General features: G+C 41.8%; 1 protein-coding gene across 5 annotated transcripts in view; it reads right to left on the bottom strand.

The window, feature by feature from the left end:
- Positions 1 to 17,460, bottom strand: part of Gmds (GDP-mannose 4, 6-dehydratase) — a 526,680-nt gene that overhangs the window by 79,571 nt on the left and 429,649 nt on the right. For 4 of the 5 annotated variants that reach the window (XM_039095494.2, NM_001039606.1, XM_039095495.2 and 1 more), the window contains one exon: positions 15,174 to 15,270. In XM_039095494.2, the coding sequence (XP_038951422.1) occupies positions 15,174 to 15,270 (97 nt within the window). Of the gene's footprint in view, positions 1 to 10,118; positions 15,271 to 17,460 lie in introns of those variants that run through there. The other variant, XM_063276183.1, reaches the window with a different exon arrangement.

Here is a 17,460-nt window from a genome sequence, read left to right as displayed (position 1 = left end):
GTGAGCGTTTTCCCAGTCAGAACCAGCTTTCCTCATGTCTTAATGAAGTTGAAAGTTCAGGAACAACCAAGCCATCTATCTCCATTGCTCTTTATGCAGATTGCTCCACGGCCAATGCTTAGATAGCGTCGAAGCTGGCTGCTCAGACTCTTGTTATATTGTGTTGCCAAATTTACTACCTTACTGGTGGGAGGACAAACTCTGGCAAGGTGTGTTCTTAACAGCTTTCAGCCTAAGTCTGAAAGACCATCCTAAGAACTATGGACCAAGGTGGTGACCTTTTACAAAATATGGCAGTAATTCTACGTAAATTGTTAGTATTGCCTAAGGAGAAAGGCTTCTGGGTAATTTTCTAAGAACTCATGGGCCAACACTAGGACTATATTCGCAATGGTTCTAAGTTTAAGTCACAATGAAAAACTCTGGTGGGAAATAACAGGAGAAACCCATCTTGGTCCTGTTTACGCTGAACCTGCTGTGTTCCTGGCCTGTGGTGTTGGGGTGTCCCTTTAGCATTCTTCACACATAGTCAGTTTACTCACTTTGCTTATCTCTACACTATCAGTTTATCTGCCTCTGAGGCACCAAGCTGCTTGTTACTCCCTTTCTTGCATTGGAAGTGACTTGGGAAACTTTGGGAGGGCCATCTTTTCAGCCAGTTTCAGGGAAGTGTTGGCTACATGGGATGAGCTAGGTAAAGGGTCGTTTTTTTTCTGGCATGGAAGATATGACTGAGCATTTGGGCTAACATGACATGCTGACTATCTATACTGCATAGGCAGTAGACCACACCCTGAAAACCTTGTCTAAGTCCTAACCTGAGCTTTAACTAATGCCTGACATATCTCTGTTTATGACTCCGTGACAGTGGCCTCCTCTTTAACCCTCTCCAACACTTGCAAACAGACTTCAGGCTCAAGCGAGAAAAAGAGATTAGAGGTCTGAAGCTTTCTGACAGATATAGATGATGGATAATTTACGCAGGTTAATCCAGATTCCTTAGAGGAGTTCTTTTCTTTGAGAGCAATCATATCACTTCTCAATAGTATCTTTGATCATATAATCTCAACACATTTTACAAACAATAGTTGAACCTCCTACTGATATTCTGAAGTTTAGAATCACCATTCTTAACTTAGATGCTGGCAAGACTGAGATGATGCACAAAGTTGAAGATACAGATAACCAAACACAGAGCTTTGCAAAGCCCTTCCACCTTAACCTCTAATTATTTTGACCAAAGTACCTTTCATTGTTTCCTTTACACAAATAAACCAACATTATTGTCAATGGTTCACAAAAATAAGTCAATAAATAAAACACAATCTTTGCATATCTTCCTAGCCGAGTTGCGGTGCAAACTGTCACTCAAACAGAACAGGGGGAATAAATAAATGGTGACTTATCATCAACCTACGGTAGCTCCAAAGGGTCCAACAATAGTTACACTGGATGATAAGATATAAAGATTGAAAAGGAAAAAAAGAGTTCTTTAAGAAAAATAGTGTAAGTGTGCGTACACATGCAAGCACTCATGCACGCACATACACACATGCAGAGACAGTAAAGGAAAGAAGACTATTTCTAGTAAGTCAATGTTTTTGTTGAGCTTAGATTTTGACAGAGGTTGGTAGCTGAACAATATAAATATTATTTAATTGAGGGAGGGGTAAAGAGAAGGTAAAATGCAACAGAACGTCTGACAAATGTTCAGCAGTGAATGGGAACACAGAGCAGATATGGAAGGCTGTTTGAAAACTACAGCATTGAATTTGTGCTTCTCAAAAAACAATTCTATGAAGATAGACTACACAGAGCCATCTATTGACAGGAGACTGGGAAGTTGGAAGAACCATGGTAAACTCATTGTGAGTACTCTGAACAGATTAGCAACTAATTCTATATTATGTTTGCAGATAAACCTGAACAATGGGGTAGGCATTAGTCTTTTCTAGCTGAGTTCAGTGAGGCAGTGATTAAAAGCACTCCCTTAGTCACTGCTCTGTATGGGCTAGAATGCCCTCGTTCTCCAATGGATTCCTATGTCATCTTTTTACCTCCTTTCTGGGCTCACTTAGTGGTTGCTCAGTGTCACATGTGACACAAACTCTGGTTGCTCCTGGCTCCCACCACCCACCCACCCACACTGGGATCCAGGGCTGGGGCTGTTTGTTCAGAGTCTCCTCCCTATGGCTGCCTCCCACTCCCCTTCTCAGCAGCTGAAGGAGAAGACAATGCACTGGCATAAGCAGCCATCCCACCTAAAGACAAGTGGGAGGTGCTGATTCACCAAGACAGGATTTCATCTCACCAACAGTAGAGCAGGACTGGACCAACGGACTCCCCTATGCCCCAAACTCACTCCCTCACACATGCTTTGTAAAACTAATGGACATGCCTGGCAGCATAAGTAATCAAAGGAAAAATTATTAACTGTTTTGACCCATATCCCCTCCATTCATCTGATTAGTAGATCGAACAGGGTTATTTCTTCATGCTTTTACTATAAGTTAACATTTTTAGCAAGAAACTTTCTTTTTTTTTTAAAGTTTTACTATTTATTTAAAAATTGATAATATAGGTGAACTAAATAAACATATTAAATACAATTTTAAAATTTATTTGTACTATTCACTCTTAACCTTTTAGATACCTTAGAACTTTTTTTTAACTTTTTTTTTTTATTAACTTGAGTATTTCTTATATACATTTCGAGTGTTATTCCCTTTCCCGGTTTCCGGGCAAACATCCCCCTCCCCCCCCTCCCCTTTCTTATCGGTGTTCCCCTCCCCACCCTCCCCCCATTGTCCCCCTCCCCCCAACAGTCTAGTTCACTGGGGGTTCAGTCTTAGCAGGACCAAGGGCTTCCCCTTCCACTGGTGCTCTTACTAGGATATTCATTGCTACCTATGAGGTCAGAGTCCAGGGTCAGTCCATGTATAGTCTCTAGGTAGTGGCTTAGTCCCTGGAAGCTCTGGTTGGTTGGCATTGTTGTACATATGGGGTTACGAGCCCCTCAAAGAGCAAGAAACTTTCTTTAGATAGAAATCGCCTAAGATGCATTTTGTACATATTGGTACAGTACCCCTTCTCTTCAAAGATGTGCTCAGGCTTATTCACACAGCCTTCATATAGTGGGTACACTGGTACCTTGCTTTGATTAAATTTTAGGATAGGGTTGAAGAACTGAGAATCGACCCAGCTTTGTTTGAGCTTGCATGAGATGACTAGAATAAATTAAAGAGAAAATTGTAAGGCTGGGTGTAGGAAAGCTAATGAAGTCAGAATGTTAGAATATATGAAGAAAAATTAAGGGGACTTCTGTAAAACTGCTAAAAGGGAAGAGTCACAAAATAAAAGAACTACCAGAGAAAAACATATAGGGAGAAATGAAGATAGAATCAGGATATTTTAAAGGCTGGAGTTGTGTGTGTGTGTGTGTGTGTGTGTGTGTGTGTGTGTGTGTGTACGTATGCTTGGAAATAAATTTGGCAGTCATTTTAATAAAGAGTTTCAAATAAAAAGAAAGCCAGGAGACTTTTCTTCTTACGTCTGCTATTTGAAGTTTTACTATAATTTAATATACTGCCAGGAGCGACTTTTTAGTGATGCTGGAGCTGACTGGAAACCACGAGGGTGGCTCTCTGTTGATGAGTACACATTCTTTCCTCAAGGCTGTAACTGTCTTTCTCTCCCCAGGCAAAAAAATGACACATTCTACTACAATGGGGCAAGTGCTCCAGCAAGGGGTTGGCTGACTTAGCCTGAGGTAGTGATAGCTTCACCAAGGGCTGATGTTTGTGCAGTACCTCAAAACTAAGAATCCATCGAGCTTTACAATGTGTCCATTGAGATCATTGGAATATTTCCGTTGCTAAGCTCCGGGGGGAAGATAGGAGTAAAAGAGACTAGGAGAATTTAGGAGATCGACTAAAGTATGGATATTGGGGAAAAGTTGCTGAGACATACATTAGATATTTATAATGTTAGCAATAAGATATAATTATCACTGTATTTTCTTTTAAATGTAATTCTAGTAAGGGATTATAGCACTTCCTCATAATCTAAAATGAAGGCTCATTCAGAAACAAATAATTGTTATCAAGTTGTCTCAGGGAAAGCTTGCATAGACCCCCACATTCCAGCAGACAATGATGATGTTTAGAACACCTTTGTCTCAGCTACTTTTAAAACACAATGGAAACAATCTGGATTTAAAATGCAAGAAGCACACCTGGAATGAAATTGATTCTCAACAAAATTCTCGGAAGAGAGGGAAACTTTTTATTATGGCACTGTCATACTTTTGAAATATGTACAAGAGAAAATTTAGAGAGTCTTTAGCAAGATTTTATTGAAAAGACTATTAAGGACTCATGCTTAGGATATAAACAGTTCTCTCATGCAAGGAAGGTTCTCTCCACTCTGCCTTTGAATTTCTAGAACAGCTGTGAACTGTTTAAGAATCTGTCTTAAACACAGAAGTGTTTAACTAAGGTAATGGGACAAGTTGGAGGACATTCTCTGGGATTTGTGCACATCAGGGTCAGATGGCAGTTATCAAAAGACAGGCTGCTGGGCTCAGAAGCAGCTCTGTATGTGCAGTGCAAGAAGGTCAGACGGCTGCTTAAGACAGCATGAAACCAGGAGAAGGGCAGGACAAAAGGAGGCTAACACGGAAAGAAATCATAGGAAGAAAGGAAGGTGCGCATGAAAGAGAGGGACATTTCAAAGGCCATACTGGTCAGAGGTCCAGACAGTAGAACTTGCTTCAGGCCACGGAGGAGGTTAGCCAAGGGTGGGTGGGGCGACATGGTGACCAGCCTCTTTTGTTAGGGTTCCTGGCAGCTGGCATCTAACTGCTGGTGTATAACGATGGTACCTCCTATGCAACTGGAAGCAGCCTTCCTTTCCCTTCCTGACTCCCAACTCTCTTTAGATTGAAAATTCACCCAGCCTACTTTTAAATTCTCTTTTCTTAGCAAATTAGTCCTGGGGCTTTGAAGGAATTTACCTATGACTTTATAAGGTTTGTTACCATTTGTATGGAAAGTGGATACTATGACTCAATCAATGGACAATGAACCAGGGTCAGGGTCCCACTTTCCTCCTCAAAGTGATTTCTGACAGGCTTTCTGAACAAGTGATGACTGTCCTCGTAATGGACTTGCTCATCTTTGCAAAAGAAACCTTCCATTGAGTTTCCATAAGTAATGTGTGTCCCTGTTAACAGTTTGACTTTAGCCAAGTTATAGATTTCTGACCCCACCTCTGTAAAAATGATGATAGGAATTCTTGGTAATTCAAAATAGCAGCAATAAGAAACTAAATGAAGATTTTGTATCATCGAGAGGACATCCTTAAGGCACAAGCGACAAGCACAGACATGTTCTTTGTTCTTGGAACATTGATGAGCCTTAAGTGAAAGGGGTGGTTGTAAGTTAAACACTGGAAGTGGGTGTTGGATAACTGTCCTGGGTGACTGCTTTCCCAATGGAGATGTTAAGGCTATGCTAGCAGCAGAAGAATGTAATCTTATCGCCATTCACAGAGCCCAGGAATATACAGCTCAGGCAGAATCAGAGGAAGGTTAACAATCCAACATGCCTTTGACCATGATCTTCTTATCCCAGAATCAAGAAGCAGAGATCTGTCAGTATTGAGTAGCCATTTTTTTTAAATGTATTATGTTGTCTACGTACAAAACAAGTACTTAGAAAAAAAAATCTCAGGAGTTGAAGACCAAGTTCCAGAGGGTGTCTTTTTGATAACCACTAACCTCACAGGAGTAAATGCTGATAAGGAAGATAATTAGCAAGTATACTAATGAAAAAGATAACCCAGAGCACAGGCAGCTAGCATTTATGTAGCCCTTTTATTTTAGAGCTATAAAACATTCTCAACCCAACTTCTAGGACAGGTATAGTAGTAGTAGGACACCTGCTGACCTTTGTAAGTTAGTTTGCTTGAGCTGGGTGGTCCCCATCTCCCAGTTAATAGAAACCCTTTGCTTTGTCTTTGAGCCTGAAGACAGAGGGTGGAGATAGTTTTGTCTGGGCCTATGGATCTGTTGTTTTGTTTCTTTTTAAAACAAGGCCTTTCTACATAGCCTTGGGTATCCTGGAACTCAGTAAGTAGACCAGGCTGGCCTCAAACTCAGAGATCCATCCACTTGCCCCTGCTTCTTGAGTGCCGGGATTAAAGGCATATAGCACCAACTCTGGCCTAATTGTAAGCTGGTTTCTCAGAATCAGCCCCTGGACTTTAGGTCTGCTGGATGTGAGACTGACTTCCTACATGGACCGTTCTTCCCCCATCCTCCAGAAAGGCTCTTGGGGAGTTCATCTCATGGCTTCCACTTCTGCTTCTTGCATATCTAGCCCTAGTTTTAACCTCCTTCCTTTACTCTAGGCTTCCAGCCAGTCTGCCTTCGTGTTCTTGCCACATGGATAATTCCAAGTCACCATGAATGTGACAAAGCCAGTCTTCTCTGACCTTTTATCTGGGCTGCCCCCACTCCCCCATTCTCTGACACTGATGACTCTCTCTGTTCAGGCTGCTTTCCCACAGGTTGCTGTCCTCTGTAATCTCTAATCTCACAGCCTTATCTTCCCAATGGCCTGCTTTTCTCACCTCCACTGCTTTATGTTAGTGAAAGCCTGGTTGATCTTCCCTTGCAGCTCTGTGGCCTCTGCTGTTTGGCTTTAGGATGTTACTGATTGGAAATGGTTTCCATAAGAGGTATTCAACAAACACTCTTTCCACTGGATCTTTAAGACCTCAATTTTACACAGCATATTGTATTTTTAAATATTGAGAAAGATAAATTGGAATGTTATTTAAAATATCAAGAGGGGAGATTAGAAGATGGCTCAGTGATTAAGAGTACTGATTACTCTTCCAGCATACCAAGTTTTGATTCCTGGCACCCAAATGGCAGCTCACAGCTACTTATTACTCTAGCCCCATGGGACCCAATTCCCTCTTCTGTCCTCTGAGGGCACTGATCATGCATGGAGGCAAACTTCCATACATTACATTAGTGGCTTCAATGGCCACTAAAGCCTAGTTTTACCTTGTACTTCAACTATGTTTAATCTATGCTAGGATTTTAGTTCAACATTCTCACACCAGTTTTCATGAAGCAGGGGACATCTGACTCAGCCAGGAAACCAGCCCTTTATCTCTGCATGACACAGACTCAATTTGCTATCAAGGACAAAGCTTTTCCCTGAATAAAGGTCAATGGAACCACATGTTGAACATTTTCGTCTAGGAGGCAGATCAGAGCTATATCAAAGAATAATTGATTGTGGATGTTTCTTTCGTATTGGAGCTTTCTGGCAAAGTAGCCAAATGGCATCTCACTTTTGCTAGAAGAGGTAAAGCAACTGAAGAAACCAGACTGCCCAGGGACAACAGTGCAAGAAGGAAGACAAGAGAAAGCATCAGAATAACAGTAGGGTAGAGCCCAAAGGACATACACAGGGTATCTTTAGTAGACGCGGGATAGTTGGTACCTAGACAGTAAAACTATTTACAAAGTGGGCCTGATAGCTAGCTCAGGAGTTAAGAGCACTGGCTGCTCTTTCAGAGGTACTGAGTTCAATTCCCAGTACCCACATGGCAGCTCTCAACTGTAGTCCATAGGATCTCATGCCTTCCTCTGGTGTGCAGACACTCATGCAAGCCAAACACCCACAAACACGAACAAATGGATATCAAGGAATGCTGCTGCCAAGGGTAAAGAATAACCTTAGGGTGGGCTGCGGGTGGTGGTGGTTGCAGCAGTGGTGCACACCTTTAGTCCCAGCATTTAGAAAGCAGAGACAGATGGCTCTCTGAGTTTAAGGCCAGACTGGTCTACAGAGAGAGTTCCAGTACAGCCAGGACTACACAGAGAAACTCTGTCCCTCAAAACAACAAACAGAAAAGGAAACAGACAAGAAAAAAGAAAAGAAAAGAAAAATGACCTTATTGGAACCATAAGGCAGACAGGATAGGAGAAGGCTATTGCAGTACTGCAGAAAATAATTCTTATAAGCCTCTGTGGACTGAGGTTTTTGTTTGTTTTCTTTTTTCTTTTTGATTAGCTATTTTAGATATAATCATGGCTTGGTAGAGCAGAAAGAACATATTTGATTTCAAGACTAGCCAATGGTGTTTTTAAATTCCAGAATAATTGCTGGGATGAGAAAGATGGTACAATCACCTGGCCACAGATGACTGGATCTCCCGTAGGAAACTGCAGTGCTCTAGGTGAAGCATATGCTATGGTTGATATATGATGTGTCCTTCAAAAGGTTTTGTTGTTGCACGGCTTGGTGCATCACCGGGAGCTGATTGGATCTGGAGGTCTTCCATCTGACTCAATAGATTATTTCACCAGTAGACTCATGGCATTATTGGTGGTGGGGCTATTTAGGGGAAGCAGGTCACTTGTGATATACCTTGTCCCCTATGTTTCTGTTGTCTCTTACTCCTTTCTCTCTGCCTCTCTGCCTGGCTGCCATACAGACAGCAGCTCTACTCCAGGTCACCCCTTTGCTGTGCTGCTTTGCTTCACCATAAACCCAGAAAGAGCGGAGTGAGCCAGCCACGGACTGAACCCATGAGACAGAATCAATCTTTCCTACTTCTTTCTCACAGGCATTTGTCCTGGCAGTGGAGAGGCTGATAACACATTAGAGTACTCAGAGCTTACTCAAGCTTGGCTCACTATCCTCCCGCAGTCAACAGGCACACGCTCAAGCACATTTTGGAAATTACTTTTTTTTAGGTGTGAAGCAGTTAGTAGCAGGATTATAAATAAGGTTTTTTGTTTGTTTGTTTTTTGTTTTGGAGAAAGGAGCAGATTCCAGAGAAATTCTCTACTGATACAAGTCATTAAAGTACTGACGTTAAGGATACCAGCAAAGCTTAAGTTTAAATCAAAACCAAAAGTGTAGGTAATGGAATGGAGACAGATTTTTTTGAGTCCTTAATGATATTATAAGAAAAATATACAAGAGGCAGGAGAAAAGCTGAGGACACCATCCTCCGTACACAATTCTAATTGCTATTTCATTAGCTAGGAATTGCTGTCAAGGGGGCCGGCTGCCAGGGAACGATCGCAAGCTCCAGCAGGAAAGGTGTATGCCCCACAGGGATTCAGTGCCACTTATGAAGTATGGAGACACACAGTGGAATAGCTGAGCGTCGAATGAAGACACTGAAATTTAAAGCTCTTTCTAAGTCCAAGGAAGGAAAGGGGCAGGAAAGGGCAATGTGATTAAGGAAGGATATAAAGATTAGGACGAGGAGCCTAAGAGGGAGGCTTAAAAAAAATAAACAGTGATTTAGAGATATAAACTATTTATAAAATCAAGTAGTGAGAAGGCCAGAGAATAATTCAGAAGAGGAAGCATTATGATCGGGCACTACTGACAGTATTTCAACTACCATGGTCATGTAGTTGTGAAAACAGTACGTGGCAGGATGTTAAAATTGCAACGGACATTCCAGAACCAGCAGCCTGACTTCTTTATAGGTCCAGCAGGGCCGGAAGAGGCACCAGCTCATAATCAGGTCTCTATGCCTCCCCTGACCTCAGCTCTCACCAGTCAAAGGAAGGAACAAAAGCAAGCAGGAGTGGAGGGGGCATGAGAACTTCAGGGTCACAGGATCAGGACCTGAGCCATGGGCTGACCACCACCAGGGCTGGAGCGAGGCATAGCACAGAGGGATCTCATTTCCTGCCCTAAGAGCCAAGTGTGAGAAGGTGGTGAGAACAGCAATAGAGGGAAGGGGAGTTTCAGGACAAAAGGCCAGCCAGGCGCACACAAGAGCTTTTTACCCAGGTACTTAGAGACAGAGTGGAGGGACGGACGCTCTGACTGCTACTTACACAAGTCCTCCGATGACAGATCAGATTCCTGAGGTCTGGAAAGTGTTACCTACCATTATTCTAAACAAGGCTATGAGATAGAGCAAGCAATTATAGGCCATTTAGCTTAACATCATTTACAGAAAAATATTAGGAAAAGTTTATGGGGGGCAGAGGGGACAACTCGACAAGCATATGGTAATTTGATTAGGAACAGGCCACATGCTGTCACTGGAGAGAGGTTTTAGCTGGCTTGCTGGGCTTCTTTGAAGTTATTGCCTTCTCAGTTCTATATAGTAATCCATGTTTTTATCCCCTCTCAATATCTATAGTCATTAGAAATGAATTTAAGATGTCAAAATAAAACAAAACCAATCATAATCAAGGACATGAAAACACAATGGGAAGAAAAATGAATGTTAAAGAGTAATGATATTGGAAAAAATGTTTATAAATGGGAGAGGGCAAAGTTTAAACCAATTTAAAAACAAACAAACAAACAAACAAAAAAAAAAAACAAACCAAAAATCCTTCAATTTTGGTCCTTCTTCTCATTTCCTAAAGTTCTCTGATGAAAGAAAACAGGAAAAAGAAAAACAGATTTTAGCTTGTGTGAAACTAAAAAAGCAAAATACTTTGTGTGTGTGTGTGTGTGTGTGTGTGTGTGTGTGTGTGTGTGTGTGTGTGTACGTGTGCGCTAATATGGTTAAAAATGTGGCACAAGTGGAGGGATTCGAGATTACTCTCTTCTTTTGGAATTTTCCAGCTTAAAGTTTTCAAAGAAAAAAGGCATCTTTATGGTTCTGTATTAGGTTAACATCAATACTCATATTTCTCTGATATGTCTCTACCACTGAATAGATACTGAATGTTAGGAAAAAAATAAAAGAATGAAAACCACAGAAGAGCAAAACACAACAAATATGAGCACACACACACACGCACGCACGCACGCACGCACGCACGCACGCGCGCGCAGAGTGAGTGAATCCTCCATGACCCTCACTACGTTCTCACAGTGTTTTGAGTGTGGCAGTCTTCTTTCCTCAGGTCTGGAGTCTAGGGGTTGATGGCATCCGCACATCAACTGCATTTACTGGGGGCAGGTGAGTCTTGTTCACTATTGTACTGTTAGGTTCTAGAAGTGAGGCGTACGTAAAGCTTAGGGAATGAATACATAAGAAGTGAATGTAGGCATGGTGTTAGGTACTTATTGTTTGTCAGATTCTATAAATGACTCCATTCATCCTCAGATAATTCTTTGAAAGAAATTCTCCAATTAATCCTATTTTTAACAGTGAAGGAACAGAAACATTGAGAAATTACGTAAGTAACTTGCCTAAGGTTATATATACATCTTATAACTGACAGGTACTAAATGGAGACACTCTGGCTTGAAGCCCACATTTAAATACAATACTACTTTTCCCAGAAATAAACACATGGGGATAGCAGAGATGGTTCTGTGGTTAGGAATACTTGTTATTCTTCAGAAGATCTGGGTTTGACTCCTAGCACCTACATGGTAGCTCATAATGGAGTGTGATTCCTGACCCAGGGGACTTTTCCTTGCCTTCGGACCCTCATGGACACCTTGTGGTACAAACATGCAAACAAAACACCCGAATATAAAAGTAAAATTAAAAAGGACAGAAACGAGAGCACTGTGTGATAAATCTCTGTGTTACTAAGAACATGTAAAGAAATTATACATAAGGCAGGAATGCTTTATTTTATTTTGTTTTACATGTCCAGGGATGGAAAATGGGGCTTTGCACATGTACACAAGGGCTTTACCACTGAGCTATGATTCAGCCTCAAGCAGGTGTCTCAAACATCACAGAAGTCAGGTTTTAACATTACCATCATCCAAATCCTCTGGAACTCAGGGGCAATGGGAAGTGGACAGCCTAACTTCTCAGGTAGCAAAACTCCTCAGCACCCAAAGGAGTCATAAAGACTCCTAGGTAAAGTACAAAAGATATGGCTCCATTCAGCTCTAATCACAAATTGGAGTTCTTTATTCAGAAGAAAAACCTATACCCTTCATGCTGATACAAAAGCAAGGTTTAAGGTTTCACGGTATTGCAGTCTGTGAGGAGAACAATCATTGGCACACGTGGATCTATCTGTGTCCTATATGGCTCCTCAGAGGCCTCTTAGGTTAACATCTACCTGTGCTGAGGAAAGGGCCTTCTTAAGATCAGGCCAACAACAACATAAAACTCTATTTTCTGTTTGTCTTGTTCAATATATGATGTATATGTCTATCCTTATTATTTCTTGTTTTAAATTTTTTCTTTATGTTATTTCTTCTTTGATCGTTCTGGAACCAATTCTATATAAGAAGATATAGTTTATCTTTTAAAAATAGAATAACTACATTAAAACACTAGTTAATTATTTGGGAGTGTAGTAACTGAACCTAGGGCCTGTGATGCTAGAAAAGAATTAATCACTGCACTGCACCCCAGTCCTAGGCTATGAGTACCTGTGCATGAGGAAGATCTTGGGGGGGGGTGGGCAGAGGACCATAGCTGATTAAAACAAACTAACTTGTGAAAAGAATCCCAAGAAACCTAACAAGAAGCCTCTGGAACATGCAGGATAGGATGGAGACGAGAAGCAAAGGACTGTTTGGTTAGAAGAAGCAATATTCTTCCTTTTCTTCTCAGAGTCTGCTCATTTCATGTTTCCACTGCCAGCTTCTGAGGGACTGAGTGCTTCTCAGGACTCAAAGGAAATGACTTCTACGGCTGACAGGGCTCCCCATTTGGAAAAAAGCTTGTTTAAATGTAGTCACCTTTCAACTGGAAGAACACTGTCACCCTGGAGGCAACTCCACAGAAAGCCTGTCACTTCAGGTTGATCCAAGTTTCAGAGAACTTGCTTTGAGGAATGGGGTTAAAAGTTTAGTTTCACTATGCAAGGAAAGCATGCCCAACTGAATGTTAAGATGAAGTGTGTTGAACGGAGCAAACACAGCCTGGAGGCTTAAAAAGACGAAACATAGAGCAGGATCTATAATCTGGGAGTAATGGGAATCTGTGGGGAGAGTCAGCCAAGGGAAAGGGGGCAGCAAGCATGCGTATGAAACCAGACACCGCTCTGTGTTCACACAATGCTGGTGTCAACAGAGTTGCAGAACAGGTATGATGATAGCATTTGAATGAACAAAGGAAGGGATGGGAGGGATACAGCAGGCAGGGAAGGAACTGGTGGGGACTCAAGAACAGTCTTGTTAGTTAGAGGGTCTTCTTCCTGCCCTACACCTTCTTTGTTCTGGTCCTTATCAATACCACACCTTGCCAAAGTTAGAGTGACAGACAGGGATTCTTAATGACTTAAGGAGTCAGAGAAAGAGGCATGCTTAAGCTGTTGTGAGAACACAAGCTTTTGCTGCCATGGTACAGTGTTTGCTCAGAAGTAACCATCTTTATTAGTGAGAAGAGAAATTTGTTCCTGTGTATGACTTGTGAAGAGTTTCGGAGAAATGAGGCCCTCGCAGCTCTTCCCCAGGATGGGAATAAGTGCAGAGGCTGGGAGTCTAGAGGAGGTCCTTGCTGTGTCAGCAGCAGCATGGCTAGTATCTTCCTCCTCCAGGGACAGGCACATCCTGTTACAGGCACACCCACTTGCCATTAGCTAAGAACAATCACTCTCTGTGTCAAAGCCTGGCCACGCCCTGTTGGGGGGGACAATGCAGGGCTGCACAGTCCTACCTCTCCTAAGCCACTGTTCACTTCCTTTGTGTGGATTCTTTCTCTGTAAGAGGCAAACATTGAGTGTAGCCTTCAGTGGCTGCGGGTGGTGGTGGGGGACCGAACACGGACAGGGGGCATAGAACAACACATTTCAAAGGATGGCTAATGAGCCTTGGTTTTTTACTTTCAATCTGTCTTCACTGCCTTTTCTCAGAGAAAACAGGTTCTAAAGGTGCTTTTCCACAGCCACTCACTGGGCACACTCTCAAGTGTGCTTCTCTCTGAAGACTCTGCTTCCCAGTATCCTTAGCACTTCATTCTAAACACCTTTCTTTTTGTCATCATAGTATGGATCACATCAAAGCAGTGATACCAAGTTACATATTTTATATAAACTTAGAAAAGGAAGATGGTTCCTACTAACAGTGTACACTATTGACATTAACAATCTATTCCTCTTTTAAAATAATTATTGCATATATGCGTATGCACCTTGTCTGGTACATTCCTGTGGAAGGCAGAGGACAACTTTTAGGAGTTGGTTCTCTCCTTCCACCCTGTGGATACTGTGGGGATAAAATTCAGGTCATCAGCGTTGGCAGCAAGCACTTTACCCACTGGGCCATTTCCTGGCATCTAAAGTATTTCTTAGTATGGAAACGTATGTATTTAGAAATTTCTGCCTACTAACCAGTTAGTCACTATTAAACAACTATCTTGTTCCACCTTTGTCTTTTTCCTCCTCCCCAAAGCCCCTGTCCTCAAAGAAGTTAGAGTGTGGCAAAGAAAGGAAAACATGAAAACAAATGATTATAACAGGCCCTACAGCAGTGGTTTTCAAACTGTGGGTCATGACCCCTTTTGGGGTCAAATGACCCTTTCATAGGGGTCACCTAGGACCATTGTCAGACACACATTTTTACATTACAATTTATCACAGTAGCAAAATTGCAGTTATGAAATAGCAACAAAAATAATTTTAGGGTTGGGGGTCAAAACAATGTGAGGAGCTGCACTAAAGGGTCACAGCTTTAGGAAGACTGAGAACACTGTCCTGGACTGTGCAAGGAAATTACAGAGACAAGAGACGTGTTAGTGGCAGAACAATATTGGTTAGAAAAGGATGTTATCTGAGCTGAGCCTTACAGGGTAGGGGAGGACTTTTATGAGTGGTGTGCATGAGCATGTTGGTGGCCATATGTGTGAGAATATGCACACACAGTGAACAAGAGACAGGTGGCCAGTAAAAATGGACTCTGACCCTAGAAAGCCTACAGGTGTCAGGATTAGTAAGCAGACATCTTGTGGGCATCAGGGATCATTCTGCAGATGAGATCTGTCCAAGCTATGATCTCCATTTGTGGAATCAATATTTTCCTGGGTGTGTTTTATTCTTGTTTTTCTTTATACAGCAATAGATTTTTGTGGTGAGAATGGTATCTCAAACTTAATTCTCTGTATTCTCGTTTGGGAAGTGCCCTGTGGAGTATGCCAGAGAGGCGTATTAGAAAGCTTTGAAGGTTGGCAGCAGGCATTCCAGGAGGGAATTTTCCCAGCCAGCTGGCCAAGGGTGGCCACACTTTGGGTGGTGAGAGAGTCCTTACCACTTCAGTCGGTCGGTAGTATTTCAGATCCACAGTCACGTGAATTTTGCCGGTCTCCTTACATCTGCCTACTTCATTTTCATTCTTTCCTTCCCACCTGCAAAGAAGACAAACAATCAATTCTTAATTGCTTAGTAGCATGTGGCCACACTGTGAGGCTCAGGATGGCTTGCCTGTCTTCTCCCAGCAGGAGGGCATAAGCACATTAACAGCAGGGGCAGGCCCGCCCTCAACCTTGTTATTAGAGCAATTGTGGCTTTCAAAACTTTCTGTATTTGTTTGAAAGGAAGTTTAACCCCCCACCCTACTTCCTTTTAAAATATCAGGATGGATTCAAAATTGAGACTTTAGACATAAATAGATTGGGGGTGTGTGTGTGAATAACTTTTAGGGATCTCAAAGACTTTTATACTTTTATTCTTTTTAGACATTTATTATGAATTATTGTCATTTATCCACCCTTCTCTTTCCTATGTTAGTCATGGTTAGTGTGAGTCCAATGCACCCTATTTGGTGGCAAGTTCCATATCTTGCTGGCTCTATTGCTCATCCCTGCATTATCTCCTTATGCAGGAGGTTGACCACCTCACCACAGACGATGAAGCCTCCCCAAAGCATACAACTAGTAGTTCATTTCCTGTCCTCTAGCATAATTTCCCCTGACTTGGCTGTGATGTTCCTAGACTGGAGCTTGCCTCACTAAACATCTGCAGTTGACAACAGTAAGGACCCACCATGACCCTCCAGGGGTACACTAAGTGGGATACATAATTGGCTCCTAGGCTTCAAGAGCTTCTCATGGGAAAGTCTACTGATCTGCTTTAAGTTCTCATTTTTCATTAAGTGGAACAACGAGAGTTGGGCCTGGTGGTGCACATCTGTAATTTTAGCTATTTTGGAGGCTGGGTCCTGAATCAGAAGGGTCTTAAATTCAAGGGAAATACAGTGACCTCTCCATCTCTGATAAAAGAAGACAAGAGAAAGTTCTTGATTTACTATTGACCTTGGAATTTCTATAATCTAATATCCTAATAAAAGAATATATTATGTGGTTTAAGTTATTTTCACAAATTATTTTTTGGCCAGGAAAGAAAAGAAATGAAACAATCTGACTAATGTTTGGCTTCAGCGCCTATCCTTAGGATGAGTTTGCTTTATCAGCTGGGACTCAACTCAGGACGATTTTGTGAGTTCCTCAGATCACTCACAGAAAGGATCAAAGGGAAGAACAGAACATTCAATGGTTACTTGACGATGTCACACAGATGTCTCTGAAAATGGACATTAAATACTGAAGAATGTTATATGTCAAAACAAGTTGGATACAGACTGGGCTCACAAACTTTATTTTTTTATTATAATTTTATTTTTCTTGGGTATTTTATGTATTTATATTTTAAATGTTATTCCATTTCCTCCCTCTTCCATACCCCTCCCCCATCCCCCTGCTTCTATGAGGATGCTCCCACTCCCACCCACCCACTTCAACCTCAACGCCCCGGCATTCTCCTACAGTGAGGACACGAGCCTTCACAGGGCCAAGGGCTTCTTGTCTTATTGATGCCAGACAATGCCATCCTCTGCCACATATGTGGTTGGAGTCATGGGTCCCTCCATGTGTACTCACTGATTGGTGGTTTAATCCCTGGGAGTTCTAGTGGGGTTTGGTTGGTTGATATTGTTATTGGTCCCATGGGAACAAACCCCTTCAGCTCCTTCATCCCTTCCTCTAACTCTCCCATTGGGGTCCCCATGCTTAGTCCAATGGTTTGCTGTAACCATTCTCATCAGTATCAGTAGGGCTCTGGCAGAGCCTCTCATAATCTTTATTTTTGATTAATTATATGAATATTTTGTCAAGTCACCTCTGCCAAGAGATAAACTTGGCAGCAGAGGGGAACTATTTGTCTCTTGAGGAAATACTCAGTTTGCCAGTTTGTTAATATCCCAGTGGACTCAAGAAAGATATGACAACCATCCAGTGACACAGAAAATAGTAATAGTACATTACGTTCAACTATATAAATTATATAAGCAGTCATTTCCCATAAATTTTATTGTGATCAATTAAAACAGAAGCATTTGGTAATCTACTAATTAGGTCTAATTTTTAATGTTGGGTAGATAGTCAGACAAGTCATACAAAGCAGACAGTTTCAAAGCATCTTTTAGCTATGTTTTTGTCTACATTTGATACTGTAGAAAGAAACACAGTTCTAAACGTCCTAACCTCTAGGACAGCATCTCCAGCTGAGCCAAAGGGTTAACAGAAACAACAATTTCTTCT

This window comes from Rattus norvegicus, chromosome 17 (assembly GCF_036323735.1).
Source record: "Rattus norvegicus strain BN/NHsdMcwi chromosome 17, GRCr8, whole genome shotgun sequence".
Classification (NCBI taxonomy): domain Eukaryota; kingdom Metazoa; phylum Chordata; class Mammalia; order Rodentia; family Muridae; genus Rattus; species Rattus norvegicus.
This window is presented reverse-complemented; position numbering and strand designations above follow the sequence as displayed.